The sequence below is a fragment of the Aquarana catesbeiana genome, linkage group LG06 (assembly GCF_042186555.1).
Source record: "Aquarana catesbeiana isolate 2022-GZ linkage group LG06, ASM4218655v1, whole genome shotgun sequence".
Lineage (NCBI taxonomy): Eukaryota > Metazoa > Chordata > Amphibia > Anura > Ranidae > Aquarana > Aquarana catesbeiana.
The window spans coordinates 415,354,514-415,369,761 of NC_133329.1; the positions used below are offsets into that span (position 1 = coordinate 415,354,514).

The 15,248-nt window shown below is 43.7% G+C and overlaps 1 protein-coding gene across 1 annotated transcript in view; it reads right to left on the reverse strand.

The window, feature by feature from the left end:
* The window catches only part of LOC141147316 (protein mono-ADP-ribosyltransferase PARP14-like), a 108,075-nt gene that overhangs the window by 18,139 nt on the left and 74,688 nt on the right, over nucleotides 1-15,248 (reverse strand). The window contains exons 7-10 of the mRNA XM_073634533.1: nucleotides 12,759-12,992; nucleotides 3,558-3,779; nucleotides 2,994-3,075; nucleotides 2,189-2,338 (exon numbers count right to left, since the gene is read on the reverse strand). Coding sequence (XP_073490634.1) covers nucleotides 2,189-2,338; nucleotides 2,994-3,075; nucleotides 3,558-3,779; nucleotides 12,759-12,992 — 688 coding nt within the window. The remainder of the gene's footprint in view (nucleotides 1-2,188; nucleotides 2,339-2,993; nucleotides 3,076-3,557; nucleotides 3,780-12,758; nucleotides 12,993-15,248) is intronic.

Below are 15,248 nucleotides of genomic sequence, written 5' to 3' on the forward strand. Positions count from 1 at the left end.
CCACTGAGCAATTAGTTAGCTCAGGTGCGGACGCCGTCCCTCCAAGTACACACGCATGTGGCGTTGGTGGCGTGTACACATATACCCTACATGGAGCAGACTGTCTTGGCGGCCGGACTCCTCCTGGGGTCTCTTGTGCACCAGCACAAGTATACAGGCTATGGATGGTCGGCATAGCAGCACTCCTTTGTCAAGCAGTGCCGACTCCTTTGTCAGTGCTGCTATGCCGACCATCCATAGCCTGTATACTCGGAAACGCGTTGCACATTGGTGACGTCACGGCTCCGCGCCACGCTTTGCTGTGCATGCCAAGCCTCGTTCTGGTTCCCTCTCCACAGCCGTGCTACCAGAGGAGACTGACAACATCACGGGACTGCTTGTGACAGGACCCGGCATCCTCCTTCCCCCTCCACTGGAACCCACACATGCCTGGATGCTTCTACATACCATCACATCTCAGTTCTGTGTGCCAAGGAGAAGAACCGCTGTGCCCCACCACCTCACATCATCTTATGTGGATTCGCCAGCCGTTTGTGGACATGCTGAAGCTTGCAGTCCCTCTCCTCTCATCCAGAGACATGCCTGAATGCAGATATGCTATCTTCCATGTGAATGGATATTATTTTTTATAATAAATGTTTTTTGATACATACTCAGAGGTGCCCCATTTTCCTCTGCAACCTGTATACACGCTTGGCCAAGCCTATATACTCCAATATTCTCTATTATATATATAATTTTTTCCTTCTCTAAACAGAGTTGGTTTACCAATCTATATATTCTACAGACATATGTTCTTCACTCCTGATGAGTGAACGTATTCACAAAACGCGTCGAGCTACAAGCCACTTCTGATGCCACATTTTTATGATCTATCATGCTTTTATCCCTTTTTTTCATGTGATCACGGATGCAGTTTTCGGGCATGCCACCCTTGGCACCTGTAGGCCATGCCATTATATTATGAGCGTTATTCTACTACCCATGACATGTGTTTACTGCTATGTAATCTATTCATTATGCTACAATTTGTGCATATCCCATTTATGTATATATATGAAATATGGAATATGAAATTATCTTATAGCCTATACCACGTTATTAATAAAAAAACTTTTACCTATACCTCCGCATTCCAACTGCTTCATTTAAAGTCCCAATTTCCTTTCCTTGATATGTACTCAATTAGGGATGGAGGCGCTAATCCGTGCCTCATGTAAAGTCCCAAAACTCCCCTTATACAGTCTTTCCATCTATAACTCATACAAAGCCCTTCACAATCTGATGTCTCCATACATTTCCTCTCCAGATACAACCAAACATGACCTCCCCCTCCTCTTCCTCCAGGCATGTCCTCACACTCCTCCACCCAGACCTTCTCTGGGATTCCCCTCCCCATCCCGATCACCTCTACAGGCATCAAGTGCGCTCTTCACACTCCTCTCCTCAGGTTGTAGTTTTTTATGCTATACTAATAATTGGATCATTGTATGCATTGTATTATCTGTACTACCCACCCGTGTTCTATCTAGGACTCTGAACATAGAACAAAATTATGACCCCTTAGAATTTTGTTTCTGGATTTCTTCATGGGTGATTTACAATCTACACTGATCTACACTGATCAGCCATAACTTTATGACTGGTAAAGTGAATAACATTATTTTGTTACCTGAAAGTGGGTGGGATATATTAGGCAGCAAGTGAACATGATGTCCCTGAAGTTGATGTGTTGAAAGCAGAAAAAAATAGGCAGGTGTCAGGATATCAGCAACTTTGACAAGGACCAAATTGTAATCACTAGACCTGTGCCCACAGCCATAAATGCCTACGATGAGGACATGAGCATCAGAACTGGGGCAATGGAAGAAGGTAGCTTGGTCTGATGAATCACGTTTTCTTTTACATAATGTGGATGGCCGGGTGTGTGTGCGTCACTTACCTGGGAAAGAGGTGGCACCAGGATGCACTATGGGAAGTCTGATCCATGGAGGCCCCACCTTGCAACTTGCAGGACCTAAAGGATCTGCCAGATACCACAGCATACCTTCAGAGGTCTAGTGGAGCCCATGACTCAACGGGTCAGGGCTGTTTTGGCAGCAAAAAGGGGACATACTGGATAGTCATAGAGTTATGGCCGATTGTTGTATAATCTGATATTCAGATGTTGGGGGTCGGAATGAATCACCTGTGCACAGAGTGAAGTCTCGGTTGGAAGAATTTACAATGACTTCAGTGTCCTCTTTGGTTATATCGCCGGTCTTCACCTGATAAGTAATAGATCCGATCTTCATTTCATGAACCCCGAGTGACGGGTTTGTCAACTTCCCAAAGAACGCTGCAAGACAGAAAGGATAGGAATGTATGGCAGATGTATGTAGACCCCCTTCCCAAATGACAGATTTCAGGTGGCTCCAGTGAATGGTCCTGGTAATACTACATCGTACAAAGACATCGTAGACAATTGTGCCCTGCCAATTTTGTGGTAACAGTTTTGGGTAGACCCTTTTTTGTTCCAGAATGACTTTGCCCCTCCTGTGTACAAAGCCAGCTCCATAAAGACATGGTGTGACCAGCTTGGTGTGGAGGAACTCGAGTGTCCTACACAGAGCCCTGACCTCACCCCTACTGATCACCTTTGGGATGAAATGGATCTCTGATGGTGAGTCGGGTCTTCAATACCTGACCTCACAAATGGGCACAAATTCTCACAGACACCCTTCAAAACCTAGTGGAAAGTCTTCCCAGAAGAGTGGAGACTACGAGGGGAAGGGGGGTGAGCAACTCCATATTAATTAGCCAATTTTTGGAATTGGATGTTCAACAAGGTCATGTAGGTGTGATGGCCAGGGGTTCACAGACTTTTGGTCATACAGTATATATTAAATTAGAATCTGATATGAAGCGTTCCTTTGTATATTATAAAATATATGGAATAGTTTGAGGAAATAAACTCCTTATAGCAGACATAGATTAATATTACATAAACATACTTGACCCCGTCCTAGTTGATTTCATGTTGGTGGCCCCACTAAGGACAGAATCAGTGCAGTTTTCCAGTTGGCTTGTAAATGCCTGTAAATACATAACACAAGAAAACATGCATTATACAGCAAGAAAAACATATATGAGATACAGGTAATATGACTTTGGAAGTGAGGTGGCCAGGGTCTAGTGGGATGAAGGAGAGGCTTTCTATAATCGTATGCACTACGATACCTTCTATAAAGAGTGTTTGGTAATCCATGTTTCCGTTTGTTGTCACCAAATGTATCATCCTGTATGTGTATCCTGTTCAAGCCGCTTGCACTGTCACCTTCCTCATTATTTGTCAACTGACACTCCTGTAGGATGCAAGGGCCAAATTTCTCATTCCTTTGTTTATTCAGATTTTTCCAACAGGTCCTACACAGCTCCAGCACCATCTCCACGCACCTAATGATGGCTCTGTGCTTGCCGGGGACAAGGAGCAGGACACCCCACCACCCAGATGGCCATGCAGGAATATTCATCCTCTAGACTAAGAGCATAAAAAAAAAACATGAGATCTCCATTACCTTGATGGTGTCACTGTCACTGGGGTGAAGGACCAAATGAACTTCTCGAAGATTCTGTACTTTGGTTTTGCAGCTAAACTGGAAAATCTCATCAAACATCAAAGATGCTACCAAATCCTTCGGAAAGCCAAGATTGCCGGTTCCAATAGCTGGGAAAGATATTGACGTCCGCTGGTTCTGCTCTGCCAGCGCCAAACAGTTTTTAATATTTGTGCGAAGAATCTGAAACAGAGAGTCCGTGATTAAAGGGTAACTCTGTGCAAGATTTAAAAAAAAAAATCACATTTATTTAATTTGCAATTCTATAGTGCTTTTCTCCCTGGGGACTAAAAAAGGGTTTAGGGCAGCCATCTTGGGAGCACCTAGTTTAGCCAACTGACCTACCAGTCTTTAGAGTGAGGAAGGACACTGGGGTACCCAGATGAAACCCATACAAGCACAGAGATAACCTGCATGTGTGACAGAGGCTTTTGGAGGGGACAGCAGGGTGGCCTCTTGCCTACTGACTATGGGCCCTGGCTTTTAAGGGAACGCTACTCTTTGGGAGGTGTGTGCCTGGGGGACCCCTGGAGTGGCCTTATTTAGATTCAAGTCCATATCTCCCCAAAACACACAGACTCTGAGAACTGGAGGTTCCATATACATATCTGGGGCCTCTATTCCTCAAACCAAAAATGACTGTAGATGTTATTGTAATCCACTCAAACCACTGGGGTCCCCTGCCATAATGTGTTTATTGTAAGTAGGTCTCTCCCATAGTGAGCCTCCTAAATGTCTTCCTCCCATTGTTAATTGGATCCCCTATTTTTTCTGTCTGTCTTCTCATCTATGTGTTTCTGCTTATAATAATGTTTAATATACAGTACTTTGTATTCAGGGCTGTAAGTGCCGAATGATCTGGTCACCTAGGCTGGGTTAAGTGCCTAGTTAATTAGCTCTTGTTAATTATATCACTGTCCGATAGTAGTTGCTAGATGTGGATTAGCATATAGTATCTGTTGGTTGTTCCTTAGTTATTATTCTCTGTGAGCTTTCAATAAACAGTTTTTATGTTTTCTCACCACCCAACACTGTGTCCCGACTAGTGACTAGGGATGGGCTTTATGTTCGGGTCGAACATGAGTCCGACTAGAACATTGGCTGTTCGCCCGTTCACCGAATAGCGAACAATTTGGGGTGTTCGCAGCAAATTCGAAAGCCACGGAAAACCCTTTAAAAGTCTATGGGAGTAATCAAAAGTGCTAATTTAAAGGTTAATATGCAAGTTATTGCCATAAAAAGGGATTGGGGACCCGGGTCCAGCCCCAGGGGACATGTATCAATGCAAAAAAGTTTTAAAAACGGCTTTTTTTTCAGGAGCAGTGATTTTAATAATGCTTAAAGTGAAACAATAAAAGTGTAATATTCCTTTAACCACTTCAATACCAGGCAATTACGCACCTTCCAAGCCAATTTTCAGCTTTCAGCGCTGTCGCAATTTGAATGACAATTTTTTACTTTTTGCGCAACAAATAAAAAAAAGACCAAAAATTTTGAAAAAAAATAACGTTTTTCTTTGTTTCTGTTAATTTTTTTGTAAATAAGTAAGTTTTCTTCTTCAGTGACTGACACTGATATGGCTACACTGATGGGCACTGATAAGGCAGCAACGATGGGCACCGATGAGGTGGCACTGATGAGGTGGCACTAATGATGGGCACTGATAGGCAGCACTGATGGGCACTGATAGGTGGCACTGATATGCTGCACTGATGGGCACTTATAGGCAGCACTGATGGGTACTCATGGGTGGCACTGATGGGTACTTATGAGTGGCACTGATAGGTGGCACAGATGGGCACTGATGGGCACTGATAGGTGGGCACTGATGGGCATGGATGGGCACTGAGAGGAGGCACTGATGACACTGATGGGTGGCACTGATGACACTGATGGGTGGCATTGCTGGGCCTCACTTTATTTTAGCCTGACCATAATGTTGCCAGTCAGTGCCCATTTGTGGGAATGATTGGCATGTATTGTGCAATTTTTTTCATATGTGGAGGGCCATGATATACATACCTGACCATCCACATGTTGCCCCCTTCCCTGGTGGTCCTGGGCGGCATGATGGTGATCCTGGGTGAGCATCCGTGGGGAGGCTGCGCTGATAAACAATCAGCGCAGCCCCCCCCCTGTCAGGAGAGCCGCCGATCGGCTCTCCTCTACTCGCATCTGTCAGACGCGAGTGAGGAAAAGCCGATCACCAGCTCTTCCTGTTTACACTGTGATCAGCCGTAATTGGACACGGCTGATCACGTGGTATAGAGTCTCCATTGGAGGCTCTTTACCGAGATCGGTGTAGCGGTGTGTCAGACTGACACACCGCACCACCGATCGCCGCGATGCACGCCCCCACGGGCGCGCGGCGGCTGTTATCCTGAAGGACGTCATATGACGCCCAGTCAGGATAACTGAACCACTGCCCGGCCGTCATTCTGCTATAGGCCGGGCGGGAAGTGGTTAAATATCGTACATGGGGGGTGTCTATAGTATGCCTGTAAAGTGGCGCATGTTTCCCGTGTTGAGAACAGTCCGAAAGCAAAATTACATTTCTAAAGGAAAAAAAGTCATTTAAAACTACTCGTGGCTATTAATGAATTGTCGGTCCGGCAATACAGATAAAAGTTCATTGATAAAAACGGCATGGGATTCCCCCACAGGGGAACCCGAACCAAAATTTAAAAAAAAAATGTGTGGGGGGTCCCCCCAAATTCCATACCAGGCCCCTCAGGTCTGGTATGGATATTAAGGGGAACCCGTGCCAAAATTAAAAAAAAAATGGTGTGGAGGTCCCCCTCAAAATCCATACAAGCCTGGGTCTGGTGTGGTTTAAGGGCAACCCCGCGCCAAAATTTTTTTTTAAAATGGCGTTGGGTCCCCCCAAAAATCCATACCAGACCCTTATCTGAGCACACAACCTGGCAGGCCACAGGAAAAGAGGGGGGAAACGAGAGAGCAGCCCCCCTCCTGAACCGTACCAGGCCACATGCCCTCAATATTGGGAGGGTGCTTTGCGGTAGCCCCCCAAACACCTTGTCCCCATGTTGATGGGGAGAAGGGCCTCATCCCCACAACCCTTGCCCGGTGGTTGTGGGGGTCTGCGGGCGGGGGCTTATCGGAATCTGGAAGCCCCTTTTAACAAGGGGACCCCCAGATCCCGGCCCCCTCCGTTTGAAATGGTAACGGGTACATACCCATACCATTTCACAAAAAAAGTGTGAAAATGGTAAAAAAAAAAAAAAAAAACACACGCCGTGGGAGAAAACAGTCCCACGTAGTCCATTCACCTCTGCCGACGGACCAAAAAAAATAAAGAAGATCTGCCTCCATGGGATGCTTTCCCATAGGGATGTCCCCGTGCGCCAGAGGGGGGCGTGTTCACCCGGCGATGACACCGTGTGGCCCCGCCCACAGTTTTAAAAGCGCTGTCACCTGCGAGGACACATCATATGGCGTGTGCCTCCCATGGAGGCAGATCTTCTTTATTTTTTTTTTCGGTCCATCAGCAGAGGTGAATAGAGGTGAACAGTTTTCTCCCACGGCGTGTTTTTTTTTTTACCATTTTCACACTTTTTTTGTGAAATGGTACGGGTACAATGTACTACCCGTTACCATTTCAAACAGGGGGGGGCGGGATCTGGGGGTCCCCTTGTTAAAGGGGCTTCCAGATTCCGATAAGCCCCCCGCCCGCAGACCCCCACAACCACGGGCTGTGGGGATGAGGCCCTTCTCCCCATCAACATGGGGACAAGGTGCTTTGGGGGGCTACCCCAAAGCACCCTCCCAATGTTGAGGGCATGTGGCCTGGTATGAGGCCTGCCAGGTTGCGTGCTCGGATAAGGGTCTGGTATGGATTTTGAGGGGGGCCTCCACGCCATTTTTTGTTTCAAATTTTGGCGCGGGGTTCCCCTTAATATCCATACCAGACCCTCAGGTCTGGTATGGAATTTGGGGGGACCCCCACGCATTTTTTTTTTCATTTTGGTTCAGAGTTGCCCTGTGGGGGAATTCCCATGCCGTTTTTATCAATGAACTATTATGTGTATTGCTGGACCAACAATTCATATAGCCGCGAATAGTTTTAAATGACTTTTTTTCCTTTAGAAATGTAATTTTGCTGTCAGACTGTTATAAACACGGGAAACATGCGCCCCTTTACAGGCATACTATAGACACCCCCCAGGTATGAAATTTAAAGGAATATTTCACTTTAAGCATTATTAAAATTACTGCTCCTGAAAAAACAGCCATTTTTAAAAAAAATTTTGCATTGATACCCTGGGGCAGGACCCGGGTCCCCAAACACTTTTTAAGACAATAACTTGCATATAAGCCTTTAAAATTAGCACTTTTGATTTTTCATGTTCGTGTCCCATAGACTTTAACGGTGTTCACGTGTTCGAACAAACTTTTAGCCTGTTCGCATGTTCTGGTGCGAACCGAACAGGGGGGTGTTTGCCTCATCCCTACTAGTGACTGGGTGGGCTGTGGGATCTGGTATCCTTCTGTTACAGGGTAAGGGAAGCTTATACGATGGACATGCTCCTCTTGAGTACCGGGGTCCGTCACACCATACAAATAGTGTCCTGGTTGAGATTCAACCTGAGGACCCCAGTGCTGCAAGACATCTCAACACAAAATGTGGCCCAAATGTATCTCTACGTGGCTCCATGGGAAGTACTGAAAATGTACTTCTTAAAAACACAAAGAGGAATTCCAGACATTCTTTTTCTGAATACGGTAGGAAATGGTTAGTCAAGTGAGGCTTGGCTTCTCCTTAAAGATCCACATGAAAAATTATTCCTTCACATGCCTCTTTATCAGAGGAGTAACTAGAACCTTCAGAGTCCCACCCCCCCCTTCTCTCCAGACCCGGGGCCTTCCCATTGATCCTTTACTTCCATCATGGGGCCCTTTATTATGGACCCGCAGTGGGACCCTTTCACATGTTCTGCAGTGGGAGCCCCTTCCTGCCGTCTTGGGTAGGTTTGCCACCTTTTCTTCAAATAAAATAAAATGACTCTTGGGAGCCACACACCCAACTAATAATAGTGTAAAATGAAATAATAGTGTAATATTAATAATAGTGCAATAGTAAATAATAGTGTAATACTACATAATAATAGTGCAATATTAAATAATAGTGTAATACTACATAATAATAGTGCAATATTAAATAATAGTGTAATACTACATAATAATAGTGCAATATTAAATAATAATGTAATACTACATAATAATAGTGCAATATTAAATAATAGTGCATTACTACATAATAATAGTGTAATATTAAATAAAAAGCTGCCAGCACCCTCTCCACTTCCTTATAGTGAAATAACACAATATTTGTACATATAGTGTGGCGCTACTAATAAAGTGCAATAAAATTACTATCACTAAAAAAAATACAAAACATAGAAATAAAAAAAAAATTATAGACACAAATTAAATTAACAAATGTCCAAAAATACAAAACATTTTGTTAAAGTGAATGCCCTTTTAGATTGCATCAATCCAACCAATGTGCAAAAAAATATAATATAAAAGAATATGTGCAAAGAATGTTCCTCAATCAGTGATCTTCATGTCATATATTTTACACTGTGCATTATCCTTTTCTCTCAGCCACCTCCACCGTTTTTGATGTACCCTCACCTTAAGTCTACTTTCACACTGAGGCGCCCGTGCTTTAGCGTTGTTTTAGCCGCGGTTTTCAGCCGCTAGCGGGAGCTTTTTACAACAAAAAATTGTAAAAAGTCCCATGTTGCGGCGCTTTTAAAGCACTTTTAAGGTGCTCTGGGAGCGCTGCCCTTTCATTGCAATGGACAGGGGTGTTTTTAGAGCACTGGTTACAGCGCCCCCAAACCGCCACAAAGATGCTGCTTGCAGGACTTTTTTTCCCGTCCCGCAAGCGCACCGCCCCCAGTGTGAAAGCCTTTATTTCAATGAATGGGGGGCAGTTTTGAGGCGCTTTACAGGTGCTATTTCTAGCACTAAAATGCTTGAAAACTGCCTCAGTGTGAAAGGGGTCTAATACAGCAGATAATGAGGCTTTAGAATTTTCCTTATATAACGATCCTTGCTGAGTCACTTTACTGCATGCCCCAGACTCCTCAATCTGCAGCTGGAGATCGTTGTATGCAGATTGAGGAGTGTGGGACATGCAGTAAAGAGACTCAGCAAGGATCGTTATATAAGAATACCTTCACACTGAAAGCGCCGGCCGTTCGCGCTAAAGCGCCGCTTGTTTTAAAGGCTCTTTAGCTTTCCGCCCGCCAGCGGGGTGCTTTTAACACCCCAAAAAAGGGTTAAAAACTCCAGTTTTGCGGCGCTTTCAAAGCGCTTTTAAGGCGATTTGAAAGCGCTGCTTATTCATTCTAATGGGCAGGGCGTTGGGGGAGTGCTGTGTACAGGGCTCCCAACCCAAAGATGCTCCTTGCAGGACTTTTTTCGGAATGTCCCGCAAGCGCACCGCCCGAGTGTGAAAAGACACACACTGGAATGAATGGGAGGAAGATTTCGCTTTGCAGAGGCTATTTCTAGCGCTAAAACACCTGAAAACCAAAAGGGGTCTAATAAAAATTCTAAAGGCTGATTATCTGCGGTATTAAGGTGAAGGGTACATCTAATACGGTGGAGGTGGCACATTGCTGAGAGAGAAAGGATAATATATGACATGAAGATCACTGATTGAGGAACATTCTTTGCACATATTCTTTTGTATTGTATTTTTTTCACCTTTTCTTCAAGCCAAACCCGAACGCTTTAGTGACGCACGGCAAATTTGTTTTTTTATTGTAGTATATATATATACAATATATTTTGTGATTAACCGCTTGCCGACCAGCCGCCGTCATTATACTGTAGCAGGTCGGTGCGTTCCCGCGAACCGTCGTAGCTGTACGTCGGCCCTTTAAGTGGGGGTGCCGATGCTCGTGGCCGGCGGTCGCGATAACTGCCGGCCACGCACAATCGCAGGCACGAGAGCCAGAACAGGGACGCATGTGTGTAAACACACAAATCCCTGTTCTGTGAGCAGAGGAGAGGCAGATCGTGTGTTCCTACTAGCTAGGAACCACGATCTGTCATCTCCTCTAGTCAGTCCCCTCCCCCTACAGTTAGAATCACTCCCTAAGTAACACAGTTAACCCCTTGATCGCCCCCTAGTGTTAACCCCTTCCCTGCCAGTGACATTTACACAGTAATCAGTGCATTTTTATAGCAGTGATCGGTGTATAATTGTTAATGGTCCCAAAAATGTGTCAATAGTGTCCGATCTGTCCGCCATAGTGTTGCAGCCCCGATAAAAATCGCAGATCACCGCCATTACTAGTAAAAAAATAAATAATAATAAAAATGCCATAAATCTTTCCCCTATTTTGTAGACGCTATAGCTTTTGCACAAACCAATCAATACGCTTATTGCGATTTTTATTACCAAAAATATGTAGCAGAATACATATCCGCCTAAACTGAGGAAAAAATTTGCTTTTTTTAAAAAAAAATGGGGATATTTATTATAGCAAAAAATACAAAATATTGTATTTTTTTCAAAATTGTTGCACTTTTTTTGTTTATATAAAAACCGCAGAGGTGATCAAATACCAACAAAAGAAAGAACTATTTGTGGGGAAAAAAAGGACGTCAATTTTGTTTGGGTACATCTTTGCATGACCGCGCCATTGTCAGTTAAAGTGACGCAGTGCCGAATAAAAAAATGGCCTGGTCGTTGAGCAGCCAAATCTTCCGGGGCTGAAGTGGTTAAATAACACAGAGTTCACCTTTACATCTGAATCAAAAGATTTTTCCAGTTACATCTGAATCTGCAGAGTTTCCCCTTACATCGGAACTGGCAGAGTTCCCTTACACTGTATCAGGTGACTCTGAAAACTCTGATGATGATGATAGGGAACTCTGATGTAAGGGGGTCTCTGCTCCCCAAAGCCCCCTCTTACATGAGAGTCCACAGTCCTTTCCTTTTTCTGGCTGCTGGGCTTCAAACTTCCTACCCACACGGGACCCAGGAGTGGATGGCAGGAGGAGGAGGAGCAGAACCAGCTTTCTCTCTCTTCTCCAATCCATTTGGGGGGGTGGGGCGGGGGAAACTGTCAGTACCGACTCTGGGCTGTGAGAGAGAGACTCTCTCAGCTTAGAGCTCTGCAGCTGCTGGGGAGCAACAGTCCAGGCTCTTGGGGCCCCCCCCCAGGTAGTGCAACTCCAGGGTCATCACAGGTGCGATCTTTGCGACCCTGGTAGTTCTGCCACTGCTCTATTATTATTATTAATTCTAGACCAACACTGAATAGTCTAGAAGATCAATCTGATTCTCCAACATAAACTGCAGTTCTCCCTCCACATTTTAAATGAGAAGCTTGAAAAACCCAAGAATGCTTTCAGTCATATAATGAGATACACATTTGTTGAAAGAGATAACAACATTCACAAGATCAGAGAATATGGTTGTATATAAAAGATGTATCTCCAATTGACAAAAAAACTAAAAGTATGGCCTAATACTCTCTACTGATGTCTCTCTGGAGGTCCACCATATCTTAAACTGAACAATTGGAAGATCTAAACTCATCCCTCCAACACCATGAAGAACACTATAGAAAAACTTGGTTTTGTCGGATTGAGTTCATTCAGAGGAATAATTCCTTGCCAAATGATCGTATCCCCAGAAGCCCTTTAAATATTGTCTCTGATATGATTTAAAGGCTGTTTATTCTTTCTTTACCCCTCTTCTAAAGGTTAATATTAAATACTACAGTGGGCTCTGGCTCAGTACACCCTCCACCTATTTACCCCCCCCCCCCAACTCCCACCAATGCTCCCCCTTTACCATCCATCCACCACCCCCCACACAACTGCCCTTTTCCAAATACCCCCACTACCCTGAAAAAGAAAAAGAATGCAGTCACCACATATAAGGACTAAACATCTGCAATAAGGTGAAGTTGTCTTGGCTTCAACCATCCAATCATGTACCAGCAAAAATGCTTTTTTTTTTTGCATGTGATTGGGTATTCTTTGCAATGTGAATTTTTACCACATTCACTAAGCTAAGTGAAAATTTCCTTTACAAATTGATCAGATTTTAGTCCTTTAAAAAATCGACCCCAAAGAATTTCCCACCACACTCTGTGGGCCTGAAGGTACCGTTTCTGATGTTCCTTGTCTGTCCCAATGAGGGACCACAACATGAAGAACCTCTTGACAGTTGAGATTGCAGCTGCCAGTACTAAACACGGATCCTGGTGCCCCCTGAGTGCCGAGACTTGCATTGTTCAGGAGTTGCTGTATATTAGAGCCTGCCCGACTCAGCAAGGCTTTGGATACGGTACCACTATTAAGGATCAGATCGGCTCCTACACTGTTCACAATGACATCCGTCTGCCATGGAAAGAGATGACAAACATTACCAAGTGATATTCATTAAAAAAAAAAAATTCTAAGAGTTAGTTTGCAATTAAAAAGGATCCGAATAACAATCTTTGTAATTCAAATTTTTTCCAGATCCAGAAAGAAAGAGACACCACATATGAAAAACTAGAGGTATTATTTATTATATTATTAAATATATAATTATGTGTGGTTTTCTTCTACTGTTATATTTCCTAATTAGGGCATGAATGTACACATGTATACTACATCAGATAAGTCCTTCTCAACCTTTTTTTTCAATGCCGAAACCCTTGAAATGAGTGCAAACTGTGGGAAGAATGTTCCTTACATTGGTGATCAGTGAGAAGAATGTTCCTTACATTGGTGATCAGTGAGAAGAATGTTCCTTACATTGGTGATCAGTGAGAAGAATGTTCCTTACATTGGTGATCAGTGAGAAGAATGTTCCTTACATTGGTGATCAGTGAGAAGAATGTTCCTTACATTGGTGATTAGTGAGAAGAATGTTCCTTACATTGGTGATCAGTGAGAAGAATGTTCCTTACATTGGTGATCAGTGAGAAGAATGTTCCTTACATTGGTGATCAGTGGGAAGAATGTTCCTTACATTGGTGATCAGCGGGAAGAATGTCCCTTACATTGGTGATCAGTGAGAAGAATGCTCCTTACATTGGTGATCAGTAAGAAGAATGTTCCTTACATTGGTGGTCAGTGAGAAGAATGTTCCTTACATTGGTGATCAGTGAGAAGAATGTTCCTTACATTGGTGATCAGTGGGAAAAATGTTCCTTACATTGATGATCAGTGAGAAGAATGTCCTTTACATTGGTGATCAGTGAGAAGAATGTTCCTTACATTGGTGATCAGTGGGAAGAATGTTCCTTACATTGGTGATCAGTGAGAAGAATGTTCCTTACATTGGTGATCAGTGAGAAGAATGTTCCTTACATTGATGATCAGTGAGAAGAATGTCCCTTACATTGGTGATCAGTGGGAAGAATGTTCCTTACATTGGTGATCAGTGAGAAGAATGTTCCTTACATTGGTGATCAGTGAGAAGAATGTCCCTTACATTGGTGATCAGTGGGAAGAATGTTCCTTACATTGGTGATCAGTGGGAAGAATGTCCCTTACATTGGTGATCAGTGAGAAGAATGTCCCTTACATTGGTGATCAGTGGGAAGAATGTTCCTTACATTGGTGATCGGTGAGAAGAATGTCCCTTACATTGGTGATCAGTGAGAAGAATGTCCCTTACATTGGTGATCAGTGGGAAGAATGTTCCTTACATTGGTGATCAGTGAGAAGAATGTTCCTTACATTGGTGATCAGTGGGAAGAATGTCCCTTACATTGGTGATCAGTGAGAAGAATGTTCCTTACATTGGTGATCAGTGGGAAGAATGTCCCTTACATTGGTGATCAGTGAGAAGAATGTTCCTTACATTGGTGATCAGTGGGAAGAATGTTCCTTACATTGGTGATCAGTGAGAAGAATGTTCCTTACATTGGTGATCAGTGAGAAGAATGTCCCTTACATTGGTGATCAGTGGGAAGAATGTTCCTTACATTGGTGATCAGTGGGAAGAATGTCCCTTACATTGGTGATCAGTGAGAAGAATGTCCCTTACATTGGTGATCAGTGGGAAGAATGTTCCTTACATTGGTGATCAGTGAGAAGAATGTTCCTTACATTGGTGATCAGTGGGAAGAATGTTCCTTACATTGGTGATCAGTGAGAAGAATGTTCCTTACATTGGTGATCAGTGGGAAGCATGTCCCTTACATTGGTGATCAGTGAGAAGAATGTTCCTTACATTGGTGATCAGTGAGAAGAATGTTCCTTACATTGGTGATCAGTGAGAAGAATGTTCCTTACATTGGTGATCAGTGAGAAGAATGTTCCTTACATTGGTGATCAGTGAGAAGAATGCTCCTTACATTGGTGATCAGTGAGAAGAATGTTCCTTACATTGGTGATCAGTGGGAAGAATGTTCCTTACATTGTTGATCAGTGGGAAGAATGTTCCTTACATTGGTGATCAGTGGGAAGAATGTTCCTTACATTGGAGGTCAGTGGGAACAATGTCCCTTACATTGGTGATCAGTGAGAAGAATGTTCCTTACATTGGTGATCAGTGGGAAGAATGTTCCTTACATTGGTGATCAGTGAGAAGAATGTTCCTTACATTGGTGATCAGTGGGAAGAATGTTCCTTACATTGGTGATCAGTGGGAAGAATTTT